Source organism: Oryza sativa, chromosome 12 (genome assembly GCF_034140825.1).
Source record: "Oryza sativa Japonica Group chromosome 12, ASM3414082v1".
Lineage (NCBI taxonomy): Eukaryota > Viridiplantae > Streptophyta > Magnoliopsida > Poales > Poaceae > Oryza > Oryza sativa.
Genome location: NC_089046.1, coordinates 7,447,915 through 7,474,367, shown reverse-complemented (window position 1 = coordinate 7,474,367; position 26,453 = coordinate 7,447,915). Strand labels below are relative to the sequence as shown.

Genomic DNA, 26,453 nt, shown 5'->3' with positions numbered 1-26,453 from the left:
TAACACAACGACGGCACCACATGAGACAATCTTATTGCAATTTAGACAACCAAGTCAAAATCAGGTACAACCCCATTATTCATTACATGATCATGCAACACTTCACGAAAGTTGTAATCGAATTGAGATGGCAGTTAAGCTTTCGAACGCTAATACAACTCGGAAAGTATTCAGTGCCTACCTGCAGGCAACACTGCATGAGGTGGTGCTACATTTTCTCCAAAGCACAGAAGTACATTTTAAGCAGAAAACAGGGGCTTAGATGCCCTTCTCCAGCATTGCCCGGACTCTGGTAGGGAGACCATATAGCCTGATGAACCCTTCAGCATCAGCCTGGTTGTAGATCTCCCCATTCTCAAATGAGGAGATGTCTTCCCTGTACAGGCTGTATGGGCTCTTCCGGGACGCGACGTTTACGGAGCCCTTGTACAGCTTGAGAGTCACGGAGCCGGTTGTTGTCGCGGTAATGTTCTCCATGAACGCATCAATGGATTGTCGGAGCGGGTCGAACCAACGGCCAGCGTAGACCAGCTCGGCGTACTTGAGGGCAAGCATGTCCTTCCACTGCATTGTCTCCCTGTCCAAAGTCAAGGACTCGAGCTCACGGACAGCAGCTGCCATGATGGTGCCACCGGGGGTCTCGTATACACCACGGGACTTCATGCCTACGAGGCGGTTTTCCACCATATCAATGCGCCCAATACCATGCTTTCCACCGATTTCATTGAGCTTGGCAAGGAGAGATGCTGGTGAGAGATCTTTTCCATTGATGGAAACAGGAACACCTGCAATAATACCAATCTCCAAATACCTGGATGTATGAAGCTTAGGTTAGATACTACAGATGTGGGCCAAGTAAAAAAAAGTGTACTAGTGTGGGCGAATGAAAAATATATCTTAGCAAGCAAGAAGATGAAAAACAGCACACGCAAAATTGTAGCAAGCTAACAAGAATTTGCAAAACAAAATGACTATGGTATCTGAGCAAGAATTTGTGATTCTCTTCAGATAGTCCTTGAAAATTAGCTAGTCAGTACTCTACAGTCTCACACAGAAGTTCAATCAATGCCCACCTAACTTAACTACGAACTTCAAGACTGTATGGCCCTTGAGAATTGAGATAGCCCGTACCATGTACCATTAAGCGTGAAAGCATACTATATTGAATCATGACAGCAATTTAAGAACTTCGCATAAAGAGCATAGAGAATACTTGTAAAGTACCAAACATATAAGACATGATTATCGCTTACTCAGGTTTTGAAGGTGCATTTTCTGGTGCAACTGACATCATATACATATCTTCCTTTGGCTCATTTGCTGGATCTTCCAAAATGTCACCCTGAAATGTTTACATAATGTAAGTACTTAACTACAAAAAGATGCAGAAGATTGATCATGATATCAATACGATGGTGTAATTCATTGATTTGAAGGTTTGGAGCATAAGCAAAACATAAACAATTGTAAGAAACGGGTAGAAGAAAATATCAAATAGAAAAGATCTTCAGAAAGACTAGGAAGGAATGAAGAGTCAAAAAGACAGCAGAAATACCTCATGGCTAAGGTGCCACAAATTTCGATCACGGCTGTATATTGATTTCTTTGTAACAGGAATTGGCACATTGTGTTTCTTTGCATACTCAATAGCATCTTCACGTCCTGTGATATCCCACTCCCTCCAAGGTGCCACCACTTTAAGCTCAGGGTTTAAAGCATAGAATGTAAGCTCAAAACGAACCTACAGAAAAAGGTTAGCATCAGATGACTGCCATATTAATATTCTAATTAACATCAGTATTTACCTGATCATTGCCTTTTCCAGTGCATCCATGAGCAACTGCATCTGCACCAACTTCCTTTGCAACATCAACCATTGCCTGCAATGGAGGTATATGGTGTTTTCAAACAGAATAAACAAATATAAATGATTTGCAATATTTCTGATGTTACTTCAAGCACATCATTTCCATGTTTTTATTATTAACCATTTGTGATAATTACTCAATTGTATATTAAAGGTAGGGTCCTACAATCCTTATAGATCCTATCTCACATATAACAAAGAAATTTGACAGGAGACCATTCAATTCCCATAGAAGCCCAGGAAAAGTTATCAGCATAGTGTTATTTATTAACGCTATTACTAAAGTTATCAGGAAATTTATCTTTTGCCATAGATTTATCCCACTGTTTCTCATGTTACTTATGAGCATGCTCCTGATAAAGCTGGGCAAAAGATGTATTTAAAATATTACCTTTAAGGAAAATATATATTACTAAAGTTCTAGGGGATTACAGATAGAGCAACTATTCACCTTGGCAATAACAGGCCTAGCCATTGAAGTCCCCAGCAGATACTTTCTTTCATAAACTGCACCAGCACGCAAGCAGGGGTAAATGTATTCACTAACGAACTCTTCTTTCAAGTCCTTCACAACAAGCTGGCTTGCACCACTAGCTTTTGCCTTCTTCTCTAGCCCTTCCAATTCAATGTCACCCTGCAAAGGTATATGAATCGAAGTTATGGTTAACTGAAAAGAAGTAAGAAAGTTTCAAACTATAATGCAACTTTGTTTGATTATTGTCAACAAAAGAAATATACCAGTAGAAGACCTAGGAACCCCCCAAATCATGAAATTTATAAAGCAAAAGGTCATATGGTAAAAAATAATGTAACAGCCAAAAGAATAACTAAAGTACTACTCTACTAGGTAACAGAGATACTGGTGAGAGCAAGCAGAGAAAAACATTATGAACGTCTTCGGTAATGCAGCAGGAAGTTGTGGTTCACATGACATTACAAACTAAAAGAAAATAATGCAGGCTTGATAATTACACGAGTAATGAACAACATACCTGGCCAACATCAGCAGTGAAACAGACAACTTCACAACCATAGTTCTCCCTTCAATCAAACAAGCAAATGGCATAGTTTGCATGAGTCAAATTAATATAGAACATAGGATTGTACAAATTGGTATTAAAACAAGAAGAATATATATACCGGAGCCATGGAACAATAACTGATGTATCCAAACCACCACTGTAAGCTAGAACAACTTTATTCAGTTTGCCACGCAGTCCACCTTTCTTTTGATCACTACTACTAGCTGTTGCGGTTGAAATTCCACCATGCTCACTTGCACTTGGCATTGCACATCTTATAGCTGCACATTTTGACAAAGGATTATCATTCATTGAACGCAACATGCTAACAACTATAGACAAAGATGAACAGAATTAACATAGGCATAAGCCATAAAATTCCCTATTGCAAGCAGTATGCTATCATAAAAGTTCATGTACAATCCTGAAACTAGATTAAACCAAACAAGATGAACCAATCTCTTTTTAACTGCTCACAGAAAGATGTGTAAAACTAGATTAAGCCAAACAAGAGGACATCAAATTGGCTGTATAAGTGATTTCATAGTCATGTCCTAACAGCTTTTTGTGTGTGTGCAATTAAGAGCGTTTGAACCAATGTGGTTAAGTCCAAGGAAGAAAGAGGAGGTTCTCTAAATCAATTGATTTTCTCATTAGCACATCACAAGAACTGATCGAACCAGAAAGCATAGCTTCACAGATCACATGCTTGTACTAAACAGGTCCACATTAGTAACACAAGTAATTAATCTAGCGCGAACAGATGTAACCAATAACATGTCCTACATTGCACATACAGGTACATAACAAGAGACGATACATCATCATCCACAAGGGCATGAACAGTCATATACCTTGGCTTTTGCTCCCCTTCCCGCTGAGCTGCTGAACCCGAACGATGGAGCCTGCGGCACTGAACAACGCCCCAGCCTTCTCGTGGTGGTGGAGGAGACCCACCCCTGCACAGCCAAAGCCATCCATCGATCCACCGCCGCAAAAACCAATCAGAACGAGTAAAAACAAAAAACCCAACACATCGTTACAGTAAAAGAAGAAGAAGAAGAAGAAGATCTAGCTCACCGGCGGGGGCGGTGGCGGCGCCGCAGCCGAGGGCGTGCGCCATGGTCGGGGGCGGCGGCGAAGGGAGGGGCGTTCGGAGCGGGAAGGCGGCGAGGGTTTAAGCGCGGCGAGGCGAGAGGGGAGGCGGCGGCGGCGGCGGCGGAGGAGGAGGTTGGTGGGGGAGTATTTGTGTGTGGGCGATTGTGGCTTGGTGATCTGTGGGTGGGCCGTTGAAAAGGTGGTGGGCTACGACTACGAGTCGGACTTCTTTTTTCTTTTCTTTTCTTTTTCGAAGTAGAACTAGGATCTACTATCAGGTTTACCTTTTCATTTTCGGTTTATCAAAAACCAGCAAAAGAATAGATAAAAATTGGTGACTTTCGATTAAGACGATATAAAAACCGAGTAATACCAGTCAGTTTTCCCAAATTGATAAGAGCAGCTCCAGTGTGCACCTAAAATCGATTTTAACATGAAAAAACCGAACTATGCACACTGTGGGAAGCGAACCGTATGTGTCAGATGAAAAAGCGACTTCAAAACAGAAGTCGACATTGATGATAAAAAATTACTTGTTGCTACAGGTTGTGAGGGGGAAGGGAAAGGTGGGATTATTTTTTTTTTTCATGGGTCCCACCCAAAATCGATTTTAACGCTGTAGGGGTCGAATCAAATGTTTATTCGACTTCTGTGAACCGGACTTACCGAACCAACACTACAAATGCCCTAACCAGCGGTTTCATGAAAACCGATCAATTTTTGGATTTTGTGAACCCTGACTGACTATGACTACTGCACTAGCTAGTAGCCTAGTACTGTATTCGGTTTTTTTATACTGGCATGAGAATTTCGGTTTTGCAAGTGTATTCGGCGTGGTATTACTATTACATCACGGTGCCCGTGGTTTAAACCATGTCGATTGATTGAAATTAGTTGTATACAAAATAGAGTTTATGTCTGTGGTGGAAATAGAAGACAAAAATATATACTCCTATATCGAATCTAATTCTACAAGGTAAAAGTTTTTGTATACTGGCATCAGAATTTCTGTTTTGCAAGTGTATTCGGCATGGTATTTGATCATGGTGTTTACGTATTATGATCGGCGTAGATTTATTAAGATTAGTTATATACAAAATACAGTTTGTGTCTGTGATGGAAATAGAAGTGAAAAAAATGTATATAACGAATCAAATTTCACCTTTACAATTTATTGACAAAACGTAAGATTACACCTACCTATCTCTATTTCTACTATTATAAAAATTGAAAAAAAAAATTGTCGGTATTTTGGTACGTCATCCGTGTATGAGTCGGTTTTTTTTATGTTCGTTCACTTTTGAAAATACAGATCTTTATTTGAGTCGGGTTTTAAATCTGAGTCATATAAGAAATCTCTTTAAAAAAAACTTGCATGCTATCTTGAGATGATCAGACTTCTAATTGTAGCTCATAGTTTTCTAGAAAAAAAATATATATCCAAGCGAATTCTCACAGTGAAACTATTATAAAGATTGAAGATGTTTTTGCTAGTACTTTGGTACATCATTCGTGTATGAGTCGGTTTTTAAGTTCGTTCGCTTTTAGAAATAAAAATATGTATTTGAGTCGGGATTTAAGTCCGTTCGCTTTTGGAAATATAGGAGCAGCCGTATAAGAAATATCTTTAAAAAATTAACTTACATGCTAACTTGAAATGATCAGACTCCTAACCGCAGCTCATGATTTTCTAGAAAAAAATATATATCCAAGCGAATTCTCATAGTGAATTTCACCTTAACTAAACCGTATAATAATAAAATTAAAATAGCGTTGCTACACACGGGTATTTTTTCTAGTATGAAGATAAAAACCAAGAGTTGTATATGAAATATGATTATATGAAAATAGAAACCATGAGTTATATACAAAATGCAATTGTATCCATAAAAACATAAACTATCAGGATGTGTTCTTCCCCCACCTTTCCCAACTCAGCTCTCTCGTTTTCCACGCTCACATTTCTCAAACTGCAAAACGACATGTTTTTTTGCAAAAATTTCCTATGTGAAAGTCGTTTTTAAAATACTATTAATCTTTTTTCTTTAAAAATGATTAATACTTAATTAATCATGCGCTAACGAGTCGCTCCGTTTTAGGTGCCAAAGGGATTAGTTCCCATCCCCCACTAACGAACTCAGCCTAAGAGGGTACATAGCTACCAGGAGACAGGAGTTGTGAATCGCAAGCGCAATCTATGGACATGCGATCGCGATCTCGGTCGAATCTCCAAGGGAGGGTACCCAACCTTGGCCGAATCGCAATCCACAGATTGTGCCCGTACCTTGGCCGAATCTCCAAGGGAGGGTACCTAACCTTCCCACTAGAGGAGCTCGTGCTCCGACATAGGTCAATGGGTGATTAGATGGATCGGAAAGTGATGCTAGGTTAGGCTGTGTTCGGTTTCAGGGAATGGGAACTAATCCCTCCCGCACGGAAAATAGAGCGATCTATTAGCGCGTGATTAATTAAGTATTAGCTTTTTTAAAAAAAATAGATTAATTTGATTTTTTTAAGCAACTTTCGTATAGAAACTTTTTTGCAAAAAAACGCACCGTTAAGCAGTTTGAAAAGCGTGCGTGCGGAAAACGAGGAGAGGGGTTGGGAAAATGGGTGCCGAACACACCCTTAGTTAACTTAAATGCGCTTATTCTTCACCGAATTATTTGGTACACGCTTCGAAAAAATATATTTTCTTTAAAAAAATATTTTATTATGATGTATTGCTTAGAACACTTATCTTAAAATGTTAGTTAAGTTTAGTTTTTTAAACAATTAATTTATTTCTATAATCCATGGTGATAATCCATCAAATAATCTAAATCAAAATGTGTCTTAAAGCATGTTTTTTTAACAAATTGTGATGGTTATTAAAAGGGTATTAGGAGCTTGTTCCTCGCAAACCCGGACTCCAAATTAAACCGGCGTATATATTCCCCCTCGATATTTCACATGTAACTTTTCAATGAACAAACAGCACAACAGTATAGAACTTACAACAAACAACTTGATTATCTACTTCCCTCCTATATACCCTATATATATATATCATCTCAAAATGATTTGATCAATTCCATCCAAAAGAATAGCAGCCACCCAAAAAAACCACCACTTACAAGTTTCAAGAAAAAAAAAGCTCGGAAAAATATTTCCAAGAACCCAAAAAAAGGAGAAAGAAAATGATTTCTCGGACAAGCATGATCTTGTGATGATCAATTCACATTTTGCGCAAGAAAGAAGAAGAAGAAGAAGAAGAAGAAGAAGAAGAAGAAGAAGAAGAAGAAGAAGAAGAAGAAGAAGAAGAAGAAGATTTCGCAATGGAGCTCTGATCTGCATCGGTTGGTAGCTCGCTCGATCGATCGATCATGAGGAGGCGATCTTGTCGAGGGTGTCGGCGACGGCCTTCATCCTGGGGCGGAGGTCGGCGTCGAGCTCGGTGCAGGCGAGCGCGAGGTGGAACGCCGCCACCACCTCCTTCTTCGGCAGCGGCGGCGCGTCCCGGAGCAGCGCCGGGTCCACCATCTCCGACACCGGCCGCGCCTCCTCCTCGAACCCGCGCCGCACCCACCGCACCACCTCCGGCACCACTGCGCCGCCGACGCCGGCGCCGTGCCCGTGCTCGCCGCTCCCTGACCGGTCCGTCGTCGCCGCCGACGACGACGACGGCGCCGAGAACGACGCCGATGTCGACGGCGACGCGTGGTCGCCGGGGCCGCGCCCCGTCAGGAGCTCCATCAGCACCACGCCGAACGAGAACACGTCCCACTTCTGCGCCGGCCGCGCCCCCGCCGTCCGCGCCTCGGGCGCGCGGTACCCGCCGCCGCGGTGATCCGCCGCCACGGACGACGCCGGCTTCGCCGCGTACGGTATGGCGCCGCCGAGCAGGCCGCCCGACGACGGCGCCGCCGGGGGCGCGTCGACGACGTCGTCGGCGCATCCGGCGACGGCGAGGAGGCGGGCGAGGCCGAAGTCGGCGACGCGCGGGGTGAAGTCGGCGTCGAGGAGGATGTTGGACGGCTTGACCTCGCCGTGGACGAACCGCCGCGGGCTGCACTCGTGGAGGTACGCGAGGCCGCGCGCCGCGCCCCTCGCGATCTTCAGCCGCGTTGACCACGACAGGGGTGTTTGACCCGGACGACCTGGGGAAAAGTCAACGAGTACATGAGTCAACGATCAATTTGCATATGGGGATTTTTTTATACTGGTTTTTACACTTTTTTTTTACTACTGTGTTAGAAGATTAAAGTGGCATACAACATACTCCATCTGTTTTATATTATAAGTCGTATTAGTCTTTTTTCTAATCAATTTTTTTTAAATTTGATATTGAAAAAATATAGTAGAATTTTAACATAAAACAAACACATTATTATAATATATCCAATACAGATATAATGAAACTAATTTTGTATTTTTTGCGTTCACAAAAGAAACTAATTTTGTATTATAGATGTTTAATTTTTCTATAAATTTAATTAAACATAAAAATATTTGACTAGAAATAAGTTGCATGAAACGGAAGGAGTTCCATAGAAATTTCACTCGATTTTAAGCCGACAAAACTGCACATGGCCTCTCAGGTCAGCAAATTTGTTACTTATGTCCCCATAAAAAAAATACTACTACCTCCATCTAATATATATATATATATATATATATATATATATATATATATATATATATATATATATATATATATATATATATATATATATATATATATATATATATATATATATATATATATATATATATATATATATATATATATATATATATATATATATATATAAGTAACTAACCAACGTTATAAAAAAACATAGCAAGTACAAAATACTATGAACAGCTAAGAGTAATATAACATGCACCAAATTTTAACTAGGACAATAAACAGGATAACAATCTAAACAAGAATCATCATTATTTTCTACCAGCCACATGATTACCCAAATACAATTTGCAACGACGCATGTGCAAAGCCGGACGGCAGCTTAGCCTTAGCTCACAATAAGATCCCAATACTCACGTGCACTCAAATCCTCAAGCAGCATATGGAAATGGAATTATGGATCGCCCCCACGTTTATTAGCTCTCCAGCTAAGTGCCCAGAATTTTAATGACCGATTAACTAGCAGAGCAATGTGTCTGCAGGACCAGATCAAGAAATGCCTTGAAGTTTCAGGCTTTCAGCAGACACATGATGGAGTGGCAAGTGCAATGGCAGGGCAGCACTGCACTCCTGCCTGGTGACTGTTCTTGTTCCCCCCAGACAGAAGCAACCCATTGTCACTGTGTTTGATTGGATTCAACATGTCCCAGGCCCCAGACAGAGGAGACATAAGAGTACTAACCATTAACCGTAGGAGGTGGATCCTCTGCAGTTGTGCGACTCTACAAGAGTATTAAAAGTCTCTGGTGTATGAATCTGGAGGAAAATGAGGCCCACATATAAGTGGTTCTCACGGTTCAGATAATATTATAGAGGAACTGGTCGCTAACTGTAAAAAATATGACTACAACCGTGATCCCTCCCATTCAGGTTTTTTTTTTTTTAAGGAAAGGCAAGAGGTTTTGCCTTATATATTTATAGAGCAGAAATCCTCCTGCCAATTAGGTTGAACCAGATAAAACTAGATAGCAACTCACTTAGATCAATGCATTTGTTTCTATGTTACTCCTACATAGATAAATAGAATGAAGTGACATGTATACACACATAGTGATAAAAATATTTTTTTATGGTGATACTTGTGTAATATACTGAAAATTTTCTGGCTTTCTATGCTAACTAAATTAGTAGACACCAAACAGTTTGTTGTTAGCAGCTCCTAGAGAATTTCTTAATTTTCTCTTCCATCATTAAAGGCTGTCAACCTTTGTCCTTTCAAGCCTAAAACCACAACACCTGCCAAAACACCAGCCTCACCAGCCAGTTCTACATTGTCATTGAGCACAACAGAAAAGGCACTCTGATTATGCAATTATCACCTCATTTTTCACTTTTTAGTCTTTTTGCCTTTGGCTCCCAGGGACAGCTTTAATGGTAGTCTCTAATGATAGATTAGTGACCAGGAGATGCATGCTGTTAGGGCATGACAGTGACAAAGGTTTCAGGCCTGAAAAGGTCTTTCTGTCTGTCTTCCCCTGTTTATTCTGGAGGGGCTGGAAAGGCTCCTTCTATTTCTCAGCCTTTTAATTCACTTTGGTTTGTCAGCATTGTGCTTATGTAAAGACAGTAAGACAGACAACTTTGGAGCTTGATATGATTTGATGTAAAGATTCTTCTAAACATTAAACTTTCACAAAGAAGGGTACTCTTTCACCCTCTTTTTCCCCTCTCATGCTATGAAACAGTACTACAGAGCATAAATGTGTGACTTGGTTCCATATATTTTAATGCACCTAGCTTGTCGAATGATGCTTAGTGATAATTATTTTTTATTCAAAGAGAAGAAGTAAAGTATATTCCTGGTCTATGCGCACCAACTTTATGCAGGTTACAGCTGCTCCTCATGCTACTTCCATCACATTGGATTTTTTGGAGTTAAAATCAATTCATTGTTCTAACTGTCTAATCTCTAATTGTTTTATCTATGGTTGACAAGCCGGGGAAAAATGAACTAAGCAGTAAAAATAGTTTATGATAAAAACGTTTATGTTAGTGTTTTTAGCTGTTTAAAAATCAATGCCAGAAAATAAAATACAAAGAAAACACCTCAAAACCAACTCAAAATTTTAAGTTCTAAAATTCAAAATAAATTTTGGTTGAAAAATGATAAGGCAATAGGTAGACGACGAGATGCTATCGTACACATTAAAGCATATCACATTCTCAAGCTTAATAAGGAGGATGGATTCATTCCTCCAAAATAATTGGACCACGCCGTCCAGTCTACAATGGATAGCAGCAATCCTCCAACCAAACAACCCGGTAAATAAACTGCCCGTCCTTCTCTATCAATTTACTCTTTCAGTTTTAAACTGAACGGGGTGTGCAAGTGCAACGTACCTAGAAGATGAGAAGAGGTTGGTACTTCATATTTATCTAAGGTGTTAACTTACTTCATTGGTCAAACTGTTTGACTCAGTGAATCTCCAACTAACTTGACAAAATAATTTTGCCATTAATTTTCTTGAGAATATGGTAAGCTTATAAGTAAATTGTACATCCTTCTCTATCGTATTAATCTTTTAGCTTTAAACTAGACGGTGTATGCAATTCAAAAGGTCAGAAGAGATCGATACTTTGGCTGTCTAAGGTGTTAACTTACTTTCACTAATCAAACTGTTTGACTCAATGAATCTCCACTTAACTCAACGAAAAAAAAGCCATTAATTTTCCCAAGAACATAGCAAGAATAGTAGGAAGGCCAAAAATGAGAAGGTCGAAAAACCGTCCGCTGATCGAAAATAGCTGTTTACGCAAAACCATTAATTGAACCAATAAAATCCAGGCGAATTTCATTGAAAATTTGAAATTCAGTTTGATTATTTGAATTTGACTGGTTTACCTAGCCGAGAGGCTGACATCGGTTTTACGAACCCTCGGTTTTGCGAAGCCTGGATAGGACTAAGGACAATTCTTCCGAGTGATATGCCCATGGACGCAGGGTGTGGTCCAGCCAGGGAGACAAGCCGGTGTGCCTTTCTTCTGCCATTGTTTGGAACCTTGTAGGAGGACCAAGGACCAGTCTCGCTCCAGATTTTGTCTGAAAGCATTTGCCTTTTGGTAATTCCTCCCCATGATTGGAGATGAGATCGATCCATCCATTTCATTTCATGTATGTAAGACTAAATTATTCTGTGCTGGAGTTGTACTCCTTGACACGCTTCCGTTGCACGGACTCCTTTCTGACTTACAAGTTGCTTGCTGTCTGTTATTGTACAGCACACTTAGCCCTACTTGGATTGGGGAATTTTTTATCCAATTTTACTTCTAGGATTTTAGCAAGTCTTAATGGATTTACCAAGTTAGGACTCATTCGACTTTGATGATTTTCAATGCATTATTGTAAGAATTGAATCCTTAGGATTTTTTTTCTATATTCATCGTTCGTTTTACAGGAATATATCATACCAAATTCCTAAGGATTATAGTCTTGCAAGCTAATTTCATAGGATTCTTAGTATAAGGTGAGACCTCTTGAAGAAATTTCTAAGAAATAGAGTGCATAAGACATCCTAATCTTTTACTTTTCCTATTACTTTGATTTGAAAATACTACTAACCAAATAAGCCCTTAGTTCTCCTAGTTTTCGCAGAATTTACAAATCAAACTGTGCCTGCGGACGTGCTGCCAAACAGAACGCATTAAGTACATGTGGCTACATACGAGTATACGACATCTCAATTAAAGAACTCCAAAACAAAACAAAAATAAAGCACGCAGTAGACAACCAGAACGCTACATAAAACAAAACCGACTATTGATAGTTACTAATGTACTTCTACTATACACGTAGTAGTATTATCAAGAACTGTGAGGTGTGTAATCGACAAAAGAAAAAAAAATAAAAAGGGTATGTGATGGCGACATTTTCCTAAGCCAATGTTCCTAGATTTTATTGATAGTGTCACAAACTATTTGACTGTCTAATCAGGCAGATAAACCCACATTTTCCTAATCAAAATGTTTTGGCTCTCGGGTGATCTCGTCGAATGCAAATCAATCATGGTACTGCAACTACCATGCCACTCCGATAGCAACGTTCCAAAATAAGTACACTGTATGCAACAACTAACGCAAGACAATGTTCCATCCAATCTAATAAAACCAACGTCAAAATCTCGACAAAATTTTGTCAAAAAAGAGAAAAACCAACAATTCTCGATTCTTACTAAAATTAAAGACGCCCCCAGTTTCGCTTACCACTATATAAACAACTTAAAAAATAATATATAAATAAAATCTTTACATATTTTTTTATTATCGGCGTAAAAACAAATACTCAAAAATAAACTACATAAAAATTTTAAAATTTAAGTTTTCGGAGTGGCTTATGAATATCCAAGAGTGTTAGCCATCAAGAGTGTTAGCCATCGATATGCTCTGTTTAATACTCTATCCGTTTTATATTATAAGTTGTTTTGACTTTTTTTTAAGTTTAATCAAACTTATAGAAAAAAAATACAATAATATTTCCATACAAAACATATATTAAAAATATATTCAAAATTGTATTTAATGAAACCAATTTTGTGTTTTAGATGTTTTTAAGTTTTTTTTTCAAACTTTCAAAATTAAAGGACTTTGAAAAAAAAAAGAAAAACAAAGGAGGGGTAGTAGTACGGAGTAAATTAGTTTAGCAGTAAGTGTCATCAGAGAGAGTGTTTACCACGCATCGCGGCGGCGAGGTTGCCGTTGCCGACGAAGTCGGTGACGACGAGCTTCTCGTCGGCGGACCAGTAGTACGCGCGCAGCCGCACCACGTTGGGGTGGCGCGCCCGCCCCACAGCCCGCGCCTCCGCCGCGAACTCCTTGCACCGCTCCCCGCCTCCACCGCCGCCGCCCAGCCGCCGCACCGCCACCGGCGTCGCGCCGTTGCCGACCACCACCTTGTACACGATCCCCTTCCCTCCCTTCCCCAGCACGTACGCCGACGACCGGAGCAGCTCGTCCAGCTCCACCCTGAACCCCCTGTCGATCGCCACCAGCTCCCCCTCGCCGTACTTCCCTCCGCCGCCGCCGTTCTCCGACGCCGACGAGTCGTCGGTGTCGGTGTCGGAGTCGACGCCCCGGTGACCCCATATGCAGCGGCAGAGCCCGTGGCGGCTTTCGTTCTCGTCACCGGCGGCGACGGTGGAGGAGCGGCCTTGTTTCTTGCGATCCTTGACCTTCCAGTAGACGTAGACTAGGATGACGCCGACGAGGGCGACGCCGGCGGCGTCGGCGATGGAGATGAGGGCGATCAGGCTGGTCCTGATCGGTTGGTGGTGTTCCGATGCCGCCGCGGCGGCGGCGGAAGCCGACGATGGGGTGGTCGTGGTCGTCGTGGTCGTCGGTGCCGGTGGCGACTGCGTCGGCGGCGGGACGGCGCGGCAGGGGACCTGGAGAGGGAAGCCGCAGAGGCCGGGGTTGTTGAGGAAGGAGGTTGGGCCCTGGCTGGCGAGCGAGCCCGTCTGCGGGATGGCGCCGGAGAGGTTGTTGAAGCGGAGGTCGAGCGTGACGGTCGCCGGCAGCCGCCCCAGCTCCGGCGGGACGACGCCGGAGAACCGGTTGTGCGACAGGTTGAGCGTGCCGGCGAGCCTCGGGAGCTCGCCGAGGTCGGCCGGGATGGAGCCATTGAACCCGTTCGACGAAATGTCCAGCTGCTGGAGGCTGGCCATCTCGGCCCAGATCCCCGCCGGCACCTCGCCGGAGAACGAGTTCCCGGCGAGGATGAGCCGCTGCAGGCTCCGGCAGTTCCGGAGGTCGCCGGGGAGCCCCCCGGACAGCGCGTTCCTCGACACGTCGAGGTTCTGCAGCCGCGGGATGTCGCAGAGCGCGGCGGGGAGGGCGCCGGTGAGCCGGTTCCCGTAGAGGAACAGCGAGTGCAGCGACGACGCGTTCGACAGCGCCGCCGGGACGCCGCCGGCGAGCCGGTTGTCGTGCAGGTTCAGCCGCCGGAGGAACAGCAGCGAGCCGAGCTCCGACGGGATGTACCCGGACAGGTTCTTCCCGGCGAGCGCCACCCCGACCACCCGCCGCCGCGGCTCGCCGCCCGCCGCCGTCACGTTGGAGCACGTCACCCCGGGCCACCGGCAGGGGTCGGGGTCGGACTCCGACCACGACGACAGCACCGACAGCGGGTCGTCGGTGACCGCCGCCTTGAGCGCCAGCAGCGCGAGGCCGTCGGCGGTGAGCGCGACGACGGCGGACGGCGGCGGCAGCGCGAGGAGGAGGAGGAGGAGTAGAATCGCGGTGGGTAGCGTCGTCATCAAACTCACCCCAATTAATTTTTCCTCCTCTTCTTCTAATCTTCTTGCTTACTTTGCTTGAGCTGAGCTGAGACTCAGAATGAAATGAGCTGAGCTGAGCTGCCTAGTGATTGGGTTAGTGAACAGTGTGTGAGAGGGAGGGAGAGAGGCTAACACTAACACTAGTAACAGACTAGCACTAACTGAAACATGGAGTACTTAAATGGAAGAGTAGAGGAAGGGGAGGAGAGGTTGGGGAAGGTTATAAGAAGCAGATCTGCTGATGTTGGCAGCTAGCTTAGGTTGCCATGTGAGGCATCTGATGGTTTTATGGAATTCAGGGTGGACTCTAGATCAATGACAATATATTTGTCAACAATTTTTAAGTGTTTTATCTGGCTTAGGGAAATTGTCAAAACATTAGGTGAGAAATACAATTACTTATTCTATGTGTTATCAGGGCCGTCTGTTTTTCATCGGACGACTAGTCATATGTATCCTTTTTTTACTCATGGTTTACTATTTTGATTTCGGGAGATTAATTATAATTGTTGTTCAGTCCTCTCAAATGGGGAATATCAGAGGAAATCTTCATTTTTTTCCTTTACTTTTTTTTCAAACCTTTATCATCAATTCTTTTGGTCAGGGTGAGCAATTTAAATGAGAAAAAAAGATAACTAAGAAAATTCTTCCTTAAATTTGGATGTCCCCTAATTTTTTCCCTTCGATTCTAAAGATTTTTTCTTTTAAATTCAAGATTGTTTTTGGGAAACATTCGCCACCCATAAAAAAAATATTCCTCGAACAAAAATCCACCTTTACTTTATTTTTAACACTGATGGCGCGCGAGTGACAAACATCACCTTGAAAGCGAGTTTGAGCCCTTGAAAGTGGCCACCTTGGATATTGAAAATGTAGTGAGGCGTGCGTGCATGCTAGTATAGTAGTGATGGATGATGATCCTCTCCCCTTTGCCATGCTAGTGAGGAAGTGGTTATGTGTGGAGTTGCATAATAGTGGGGGTCTTCATTAAATAGGGGCCCCCCAATTGTGTCAATGCAACTCAATTGTTAGTAGAGGGAGAGGCTACCTAGAGAGAGAAAACCAAAGATATTGTGTGTGCCTATGAGGGGAGTAGAAGGGAAGCAAAGGAATGTGTTGAGTTCAAGTGTTGTGCATTGCATACAAGTACCACTACTGCATTGAATAGTAGAGGATATGTTGACAGATAGATTGGGGGGAATGATGGAAGGACGTTGCGGAGTTCCAAAGGCTGGATGGATAGATGGCCGTTTTCTCATCATCATGGCTTTGGTTGGTGAAGCATGCGTTTGCTAGCTTCACTTTGGCCGTGCACTTTGCCGGCGCCTGAGTAAACACGCACATTGATCAGAGATTCAGAGCTAAGCTGTGCCACTGATCATTTCAGAGCACAAGGAAAAGATTAGTGTGCATGGATGCAGGTAGTGATTGTGGTTGGGTGTTAATTATGCTGTCAATGGCATGCTTGGGTTGGGTTGGGTTAGCAACAGGCATTGTTGCTAGATCATGTCTGTGCCTGGACTTGGGGTGTGATTTGATCGATCTTAGTGATGCAGATTATGTCTTTACAGTACATGGGGCATGATTGGTGTACATGTGGAGTCTTTGCTTACTTTCTGGTCTTTTGATTAACCTGTGTCTCAATTTGTTTGGTAAACTTGGCTGCTAGTTGCATTGCTATTTGGCAGGGTTGTCCTAAGTGAAAGTTGAGTGATTGATTAATTGCAATTGGTAAGTAGCTAAGCTAGGTGTGCAGTGAGATATCACAGGTCAGTTTATTTTCATCATGTGCTAGTTTCATGGGAGATGGTAATTGGTAAGTGCAGGCTGTTATTCAGATGATCCTATGGACTTTTAATACTGTTGTTTAGCTGCCTACACTATAGTTATAATGTGCTACCAACAAGCAACAACTCTTGTCCCTTGTCCATCAAATGGAAATATGTAATAGTAGACAATTGTGCTTTCTACAGTTTGCAGTGACAGGCTTGACATAGGCTGTGTTTAGTTCAGCGCAAAGTTTAGATTTTGGTTGAAATTTGAGATGATGTGACTGAAAAGTTGTGTGTATGACAGGTTGATGTGATGAAAAAGGACTGAAGTTTGGATCCAAACTTTGGATCTAAACATAGCCATAGTGATTACAAAATAAGTAGCTAAGACTGTGTTTAGTTCAGTGCAAAGTTTTGATTTTGGTTGAAATTGAAAATGATGTGACTGAAAAGTTGTGTGTGTATGACAGGTTGATGTGATGGAAAAGGACTGAAGTTTGGATCCAAACTTTGGATCTAAACACAGCCTAAGTCATGCATACTGAATTTTTCGCATCTTTGGTCCTCATGCGTTCAGAACTGCAACTCTGGTAGAATCTGCAGAGTTTTTCTGCTGTTTTCTTGCAGTATTTGGGTGAGAAAAAATCCAGAATATTTTATTTTGTCGTATAGAATGGCAGCAATGTACAAAGTGTTTCCACTTTTTAAGGGAATAGTTCCATCGCCTGCTGCAGACTGGTCATTGTCGTTCTTGACTTCTTGATGCTTATTATTACTTCTTTGTCCATAGTTTCTGGTTTCTGAACAATCCACCAGTGGAGATGGAGTGCACAGCCATGACAAAGACAATCTTCAGATATCATCAGTAACTGAAAGATTAATGCAGGTATAGCTGCTACAGACAAGTAGTTTCACTTTCAGGAAGTCACTATAAAAATGATTATTGTTCAATACAGAAGATTCTTGGAAGGTTACAAATGCTTCCGTGATTATCAGTAAACATACATTGTATGTACATAGCGAGTTAATGTGGTTTATTTCTGTCCATTACAGTCCAGTAGCGGTACTCACTTGCATGTATCTCTATCCCTAGTGCCCTGATTACTGATAGATTCCATTTCTCTTTACTATGTCTAGTTCACAAGTGATAGTGTGCATCCAAAATTTATTCCCTGCAATGTTAAAGTTAAGGATGTGTTTGGTTGAGTGGATCAGGGTTGATGAAATATGGCCGTCAAGTATTTTATGCTGTTTGGTTCACGGGTGAGATGGATGGAGCAGCCACCCGAAGAATAATCCTCTAAGATATTGGATGGGTGTATCCAGCCAATTTGGCCGGATGAGACCATCCATCTGTGCTAGCAGAGATCATTAGCAACTACTAATTAGTGATTATCATTTTAAGATTAGGATTGATTAGGAATAATTAGTATATTTTGTTGCGTTTGATTAGTAATAAGCAAGCATAACCTTATGAACTAGTGTAAGAAAAAAACTCAGTTTGGGATCGAGAATTTAAGATGAATATACACTCCCACTTTGTGATTGAGAAGTTATGTGGGCTTATACTACAAAGAGCCAGGGCCGTCGATGAGGACGTGCCAAATGAGCGACCGAACAGGATCCCAAAAATTAGGGGGCCTAAATTTTTTATATTTTAATCTATGCCAATGTATTTCATTTTTTACAAAGTCTCACTCTTACTCATTTGTTGATTTGGCTAGAACGGGTTTGTTTATTCTTTAGCTCCGATAAGTATTCGATGGCAATCAAAACCAAATCAAAGTGCTATAGCTCATGACGATGATATAAACGTGCATTCTAGGTATTAAATATTCCATTTTTCTATTTAATAAAATTAAATCACTACATCATGACATAATATTTTTGTAACATTCATTTTAAAAATCTTCTTTCGACTTAAATAGAGCTCCACTACTAATTTATTTTTGTCTCTTTATTTTTGTGGGGCTCAAAATTGTGTTTTGTACCGGAGCCTGAAATTCCCATATACGGCCCAGTAAAGAGTCCAGAGAAAGCTTATCTGGGCCTTCACGTTGCTTAGGCCAGGGAAGGATCTGCGCTCCGTCCCCACAAATTTAGGAATAAGTGCACTTTCGCTCCCTTAACTAGTGACTGAATATAATTCGTATCATTCAACCGCAATACCAGATATCTCGATCCCCTAACTATTAAAACCAGTGCAGTTTGACTCCCTTGATGGTTTTGGATGATGGTTTCTCTACGTGGCATCTTCGTGATACCCCTGACATCTTTTAAGGCGGTAGTTAGGATATTTATGGCGTATCTTACTGAGGAAGGTACAACCAGATGAATATCTCTGTGTTACTTCCCTGGTAAGCTTCCATGCTCTTCCTTCGAGGATAAGGAGGGGCGATTTCTACCGGGGGCGAAGGCAGCCCGGGCCCTGGCCATGCCGAGGCCGTGGTTGTCTTCACCACGTAACTTGAGAAGACGTCCTTGTTAAGGGGTAGTAGAGGTAAACCGAGAGAGAGAGAGAGAACCGCTAACTTGCCTGGACAGATTCAGCTCGTGCCCGGGCTCCCGGGGTGCCCGGGCCCAAGTTAGTCCGGGACCCAGAGTTTGTGGCTATCTCAGAGCTATTCCCCCAACTCCCCAGGATGCAAACTTGGGGGCCTAGGCAGCCCCCGAGCAACGGTAGACGGTCCCAGGCTCCCAAGACCAGGGCCTATGATCGCGTCCTTTTGGTTTAGCTCCCTCTTCAGAAATGCTTTGGTGTTTGGTTAATTATTTTGACGGGGAAATGGGGACCCCATTCCCATTTCATCGACAGCTATATTTTTGGATTAAAATATACCGAGTTATGACTAATTTCCAACTAATTGAAATTTCGGAAATATCCGATACAGTACCGAAAATGATAAATTGAACCCTGCTTCTTCATCGAAGAAGCTCCATCTATACAACGAACCCTACTCATTTGTGCATTGAAGACGCAACACTCTAGATAGAAAAGATGAGACCGCGAGAACGTCCGGTGGTCTTCCGCTGGAAAAGTTGTTTTTCCAACCCTCTTTCATATATGTAATACTCCCTCCGTTTCGAAATGTTTAACGCCGTTGATTTTTTAAATACATGTTTGACCGTTCGTCTTATTCAAAAATTTTTTAAGTAATTATTAATTCTTTTCCTATCATTTGATTCATTGTTAAATATATTTTTATGTAGGCATATAATTTTACATATTTCACAAAAGTTTTTGAATAAGACGAACGGCCAAACATATGCTAAAAAGTCAACGGTATCAAACATTTCGAAATGGTGGGAGTACTAATTAAGCTCAGTGCTATGTAACCTAAACGCTTCACATCAATGGAAGTATTCCGGTGGGAAGCTTCGCATTCACCCTTTTAGAAAAAAAAACTAGACAGCATGTACGTGGAATCCACATTAGCAAACAAATTTGTGAAAATGTTGAATATCCCATTTGAATCTCGACAAGCTTGAAAGCAGTGCACCATAACCATCTACAACCACCCACTTCTTTACATCAATATGTGATATGTAAAATTGATGATAAAATGCTAAAGTTTGATAAACATATTAATGCAAAGATTAATGCTAAATTTTAATAAAGATTTTACTGCAATATTTGGGCTACAGTTGGATATAGATAACAAATAGGTGCACATTGCAAATGATGTCGTATTTATTAGATTTAGATGTTAATTGCATATATTCGATCTTACATAGAGGTTGGAATGTTGAAAAATACATTCCATCTTGTCACATATATGCCGCCAAATGCAATTCCTCTTATACTATCATTCACTATGTCGTCGTGAGTGTGTTTGGCAAGCCTTCTGCACAAACATGGTAGCATCTGATGCTGATAGCCTGATACCATCTCTCGAGCCCTTCTGAACAAATCAAACCAACTGAAAAGAAAAGGCAACCAAACGCTTTGCAGGAACAACATTGATAACCAAAGATGCTACATAATAATTCTCATAGGATTAAAAAGAAAAGTAGAAGTTATGTCCATTTAAGCACTACCGGATAGAAACAAGAACCTTACCCCTAAAAAAAAGTCAAATGGAGGGATTGACCAGCTAAGTTCTCTTTCTGTCTACAAATAGATATATATTATAATGATTGCAATCAATTCACGAAATCTTAAACCACTAACATATGCAAAAATACTGACATTGATATATTTTCATAACTAAAGGCAATGAGAAATTGAGAGATCATGTAATCAAATGTTTCCAAGTTCCCACAAAGAAATATTTTGTTTAGATCCCTGACCAATTTCCATCAATATGGATGTGTTGTATCTTGGAGTTCATTAAGGCTATGCGCATGAGAAAGGGATGGCAAGGCTCATCTCTGTGTGGCTTCATCAATGATGGAAAGAATTGTACATGTTAAATTGATTTGCAGTGTTGTAGCAAAAGATTGTTAGCATGCTTATGCAAAGAAAAAAAAGGAATCCACATCAGATGTACCAAAGCAAGAAGTTAATTTTACTGGGAAACTACCATCTGCAGTTTACATGGACTCCAATATCATCCTCAAATCCCTACCGGACATATGCATTTAACATAACTCAAAAAACAAGATAATTGCAGAAGTCCACAACCAACAATAGGGACGCAGACTAAACATTCCTCTTAGTATCGTTGCAAGTATACTTGTCAAATATCAAAAGCGAGAAACAAACCCGAGTAGAAATCAACCAGTTACAAATAAATTTGTGCCTCTACAGACCTGACAATCTGGACCACCGATCCACCGAAGGCTACAACATGGGATGCTGACTTCATGAAGTTCATAGAAGAGTGTCCACGTCAAGTTTATTGGCATTGGTCACACAACAACATAACAAAACACTGTACGCCAATCTAATAGCTCAGGTTCAGACTTTAGACGAAAAGTTAATTTGCTATATCATGGTAACTTTGACGTAGGTTTTGATTTTGAGTAGAGCAAGTACAGATAAGCCATAAGTCTCCCAAACATTAAATGAAATCATAAGTAACGAAATATAGCATTAAGGGTGATATGCAATCAGGAAAAATCAATTATATGAATTAGGAAAGATCTGCACAAGTCTACAAAGCTAATCAGATTTACTGTATATCATACATAACTGATCATGTTGGCAGAAAAATGATGGTCAGAGCAACAATACATAAAGAAGCTTTACCTGGTAGCAATTTTGCCTAGACACCATTGAACATCATTAAAACAAGTTTGAGGTCCTCTGCAACTGTATATTTAAGAAGAATTTTCATCTGCACTGCAAAAAGCCACAAACCCATATATGAGTATCACAATCTTTTTTAAAACAAATATTGACCTAAGAAGGACTAAACTTCACTGCACAATTTTTTAAACAATAGGCCTCAGATATCTGTTATATATGGGTTGCTTTGACCAAATTTGAAAGCGATATTTATATATGGGAAACAAAACATTAGGATCACACTCTATTTTTATGTAGAACAAATTGCATGACTTGAAAAATTTAGGAGGACATTTACCGAGTAATAAAAGGCTAGTACCTATGCTGTCGGGTATTGACTGAGCTGCAACCATCACCTACGACTCCACATGGTTGTGCACAATCCAGGAGGTACTCTAAAAGAACCATTTTACTCCATTCGTCCCATAATATAAGGGATTTTGAGTTTTTGCTTGCACTGTTTGACCACTCATCTTATTCAAAAAATTTTGGAATTATTATTTATTTTTTTGTGATTTACTTTATTATTCAAAGTACTTTAAGCACAACTTTTCATTTTTTATATTTACACAAATTTTTTGAATAAGACGAGTGGTCAAACAATTCAAACAAAAACTCAAAATCCCTTATACTAGTAGGGTGCCCATGCGTTGCAACGGAGAAAAATCACACCAAGTGAAATTATGTTAAATAATCATTGAGTGTAAATCGGATGTAACAAAAACATTAATATAGAACTAATAATAAGTATGTCACATATTTATAATTTTCACATCTTTATAGTGTTCACATGCTTAGGTTTCCAGCCTCGTTATCAAATGAGCAATATTAAGAAATGTATTTTGTTCGCAGAGAGCCTGTTTTAATCTATTTTCATGCAAGCATTACTGGGAGTTTTTGTCCTTCGACATTTGCAATGCTTTTGGATTGGCTTCGAATATTATTCTTCGTCCTTAGTATTTTCAGTATTTCCAGTTTGCACAAATTACTGAACAAGTGCAAAATATTTTTTCATATCATTCACACAAGGAAAACAGGGAAAATAGTTTGTTTACCTTCGATTATGTTGAGAAGGATCTGAAGACGTCAACTGGAAACAACAGGATATGGGCACCGAATTTCTGCTACTTACCTTCATGAAAGTACCTACGTAGTGAAAAATCGCAAATCAGGCTTACATCATAAAGATTCCATTTTTTCGCTAGTCGATTCCAGATAATAACACATAAGCTATAACATGAGTGAGTTTCACACTATTCATCATATTGCAGTATATTTATTAAGATTTCTTGTTGATCCTTTTAATATAGCTTAATTCATCAATCATTCATAGTCAAATAGTGTCTTATCACACAATCTTGACATTATTTGCTTCTTTTGAAAAGAAATTTTGGTTTGACAAACTTAAATACTGTCATGTCAAATTCCCACAACCTTAATTGGATGCTCTCGTCAATGACCTTGACCTCAAGACCCTGGATTTCCATAGGACAGATCAATATGAACCCTTACTATTGAGAAACCAAGCTTTTTAGAAAGTGAAGCATACCTCTCCCTGTCATGCTTTCTTCTAACCTCGGCAGCAGTTAAGTTTGTTACATTGGCCAGTGTGCCTCTTCCTATAACATGTGGCCGGGAAAACTCAAATCAAACCACTATGTGATCAATAACTTGGTGTGCCTCTTCCTATTAATTATAGATAGGCAGTGAAGATATAACTTACGAAAGAATAGACTTGATTGTGTTGACAAATCTGGCATGGAGTTCCCATCATTTTTCATTGTATTAAGATGCCGCCTCCTATTTGTGCTGGGTTCTACCAAGGTTTAAGTCACCAACTGAAATAGCATAGAGCATGCAAGTCAGAAACTGAAATAACATGGTTTAGAGGGAGGATCCAGTCTGTACTGTATGCTCAGGTCACAGCCACCTCCAGAATAATTTCCAGGACTACAAGGGCCAATGTCCTGAAAGTGACAATGTGTTGATCCAAAGTTAGTTGATCAGTTAAGGAAGATAATTGGGTCTTGCTGTTTGTGTTACTATCAAATGTGATGAAGAAACATAATGAATGGAGATGGATGAATTTGTGAGAAGAAAAAAATCTTCAGTATAAGTAAGAGTAGGAGATCATTTTATCCAAGGACACAAAGATATAATACATCCGAACAGAACCTCAAAAATACCACTGATAAGTATATTAAGGAATGCAAAAATCATATTCCTTCTCACACTGGCATGAAAAAGAGCAAATTTAACAAACTAAAATTTAAAACTCAAATAAGATTTAACTAATCTTATTTCGAAGCTCTTTATGGATGGAGCAAATCAGTAGTCAAATATTGCACTAACCAATCACAAAACCATAAGCACACATTGCAACTACATAAATAGATTCATCCTAAAAGACATGACTCAAATTTCGCACTCAAATCTTTAACTATTTGAGGATTTATGAACAGAGGACATCACCTTAACATATAGTCTCTGCTTTGCTGCTCCATGACCAGCATAGTGGCAATGGCTCACTCATCACAATGTTGTGTAGTGCCCTAACCCACCAGACACTTAGTTTGTCAGCATGCTACGCAGAAACAAGTTGAGTAAAATATAGCCCGCTTCTACAAATCATCCCAGACAATCATGTTAAGCTGGCAAACATCCATAGTGCACTACATATACAAGTTCGTCCATAGAGCACTACTACCTGAATCATGTATGCGTAGTAAACATCCTGGTAAACTCTTCCTAGACAAAACATGGCATATCACCAGGCTATATTAGCAAGGATTAACACCTAAGTGGTTTCCCTGATCATCATCACAACTGTAACGTCTAAGCAAGGATTTTGTCGAACAGCGTTTGAGCATGGGGAGCATTAGCGTATTACCTACAGGCCTGCAGCTTGCATTTTTGTCGTTGCATCAGGTTAGCGAGGGGGCTCCAGTGGAAGAGGGCGGGATCGATCGGCAACGAGGTGTAGTCCTGAGCTGCGCCGACGAGCACCGCGGAGTAGTGTGAGCATGCGTGGAGACGACGGCGGCCAACGGAAGGGGGACGTGGAGGAGATCGACGCGGGATCGCTGGTGGCGCGGAGGATATCGACGTGAGGTGACTCGTGGAGGTGGCGACGGAGGATAGGTGGGCTGCGTGGTCGTGGGCGACGGGGATCAGCTGGGCATGCGGCGACGGTTTGGAGGCGCCGTGGGCAGCGACGGTCGACGGGGACGATGGGGGGCGCCGTCGATCGAGGCGTCGTGCGGCGATGGGGGGCGGCGCGAGGTTGGATGCGGAGGAAGCGAGCGCTGCAATGGAGACCGGGAGTCGGGGAGGAGATGGCCGAGGAGGAGGTTGCCGGAGCAGAGGGCGCCGGCGTTGGTCGCTGGGGCTCGCCATCGATCTGGATCTGGCCACAGAAGGGGGATGCGGAGGAGATCAACGCGGGATCGCTGGCGGCGATGGGGTCGCCGGGGGTGGAAGAGTGGAGCGGGCGCGGCGATGTGGGGATGCGTGAGGATGGATTGGGGCCGCTTCTGTTGCGTTGTTTCCGGATCGCTTCTGTGGCGCATCGCTCCCAAGCGTTCCTTTTTTTTCCACGGTCACGTGTCTACGTTATTTTACGTTGGATCGCACGTGTACGTTGCTTCACCATCCCCACTACGACATTTTTTTAAGTAGTAGAGATAACCGCTCGCTAGGTGCTTTGGTGAATCTGAATGCATGCATCCATTATATATTTAAGTGCTCAAAAATCATGTGATTAGAAAGCTGCTTAGATATTTAATTTGACTAGAAAAATGCTCGTGCGTTGCAACGGGTGAAAAAATTCATATCATAATATAAGTTTTTTTATGCATAACCATGTGAATTACATGTTAATTTGTATGGATCTTTTATAGCTAAGACAATCAGAAAATTGTAACATCTAATGGCCCAACCTTGACGATGGCAACCTTACCGATGTTTGCTTTATCTAAAATAATTGGATTATTCACGTGACAACATGCATATAATCTAAAATACTCTTTTAATCTCATTCTTGCAACCAATAATAGAATCAATCAAATCCTACACTGCCTCGCATGATTAAGTCTACACAAAATAGATTCACCATGCACTCTTATATAAATAACAATTAAAAATATGTTTATTTTTAATATTATTTCCATATTATATGTTTTTACTGGAATTTTTATGCCACGTGTTATCAAGAATAGTAGCTATACTTAACAAAAAAAAATAGTCTGATAAATGCATACAAAGATGTGCAGGATCTCCAATACATGTCAATAGATGAGGAAACAAAAACTGCGTAGGAAATGAAAAAAAATTTGATGGATCCTATCCAATCTAAGCGTCCATCAATTTTATGTCGTGTTGAGTAGGACGGTTTCTCGTAGCGGTTATTAGTATAAACGGCAGTTTTTTTTCTCGTACTGAGTCGAACAGTTTTTTCTAACCATATTTTAGAAATGATGGGTTTTTTCTCGCGTTAAATCAGACGGTTTTCTCGAACTGTTATTAGA

The 26,453-nt window shown here is 41.2% G+C and overlaps 2 protein-coding genes and 1 long non-coding RNA gene across 4 annotated transcripts; all 3 read right to left on the bottom strand.

Moving 5' to 3' along the window:
* Positions 1-4,172, bottom strand: LOC4351847 (argininosuccinate synthase, chloroplastic). The gene is made up of 9 exons (XM_015765138.3): positions 3,970-4,172; positions 3,744-3,848; positions 3,008-3,170; positions 2,860-2,908; positions 2,319-2,501; positions 1,806-1,880; positions 1,556-1,741; positions 1,254-1,342; positions 1-811 (listed from the first exon to the last, which is right to left on the bottom strand). The coding sequence occupies exons 1-9, from the start codon at positions 4,010-4,012 to the stop codon at positions 259-261; spliced, it is 1,446 nt and encodes a 481-aa protein (XP_015620624.1). The 5' UTR covers positions 4,013-4,172; the 3' UTR covers positions 1-258.
* Positions 4,173-6,903: 2,731 nt separating this feature from the next.
* LOC4351846 (receptor protein kinase-like protein ZAR1) lies at positions 6,904-15,101 on the bottom strand. Its single transcript, XM_015763274.3, has 2 exons — positions 13,323-15,101; positions 6,904-8,126 (listed from the first exon to the last, which is right to left on the bottom strand). Exons 1-2 carry the CDS (start codon positions 14,902-14,904, stop codon positions 7,351-7,353), a joined length of 2,358 nt encoding a protein of 785 aa, XP_015618760.1. The 5' UTR covers positions 14,905-15,101; the 3' UTR covers positions 6,904-7,350.
* Positions 15,102-20,364: 5,263 nt separating this feature from the next.
* On the bottom strand, positions 20,365-25,487 carry LOC107277618 (uncharacterized). 2 transcript variants are annotated; one of them, XR_010738159.1, is made up of 10 exons: positions 24,818-24,955; positions 24,635-24,737; positions 24,400-24,548; positions 23,836-23,894; positions 23,651-23,765; positions 23,477-23,546; positions 23,362-23,402; positions 22,247-23,073; positions 21,889-21,981; positions 20,365-20,617 (listed from the first exon to the last, which is right to left on the bottom strand). It is a non-coding gene; the product is annotated as an uncharacterized lncRNA (long non-coding RNA). The 2 variants fall into 2 exon arrangements; XR_010738158.1 differs by lacking the exon at positions 24,635-24,737 and having other exon boundaries at positions 24,400-24,479; positions 24,818-25,487.
* Positions 25,488-26,453: the final 966 nt, after the last annotated feature.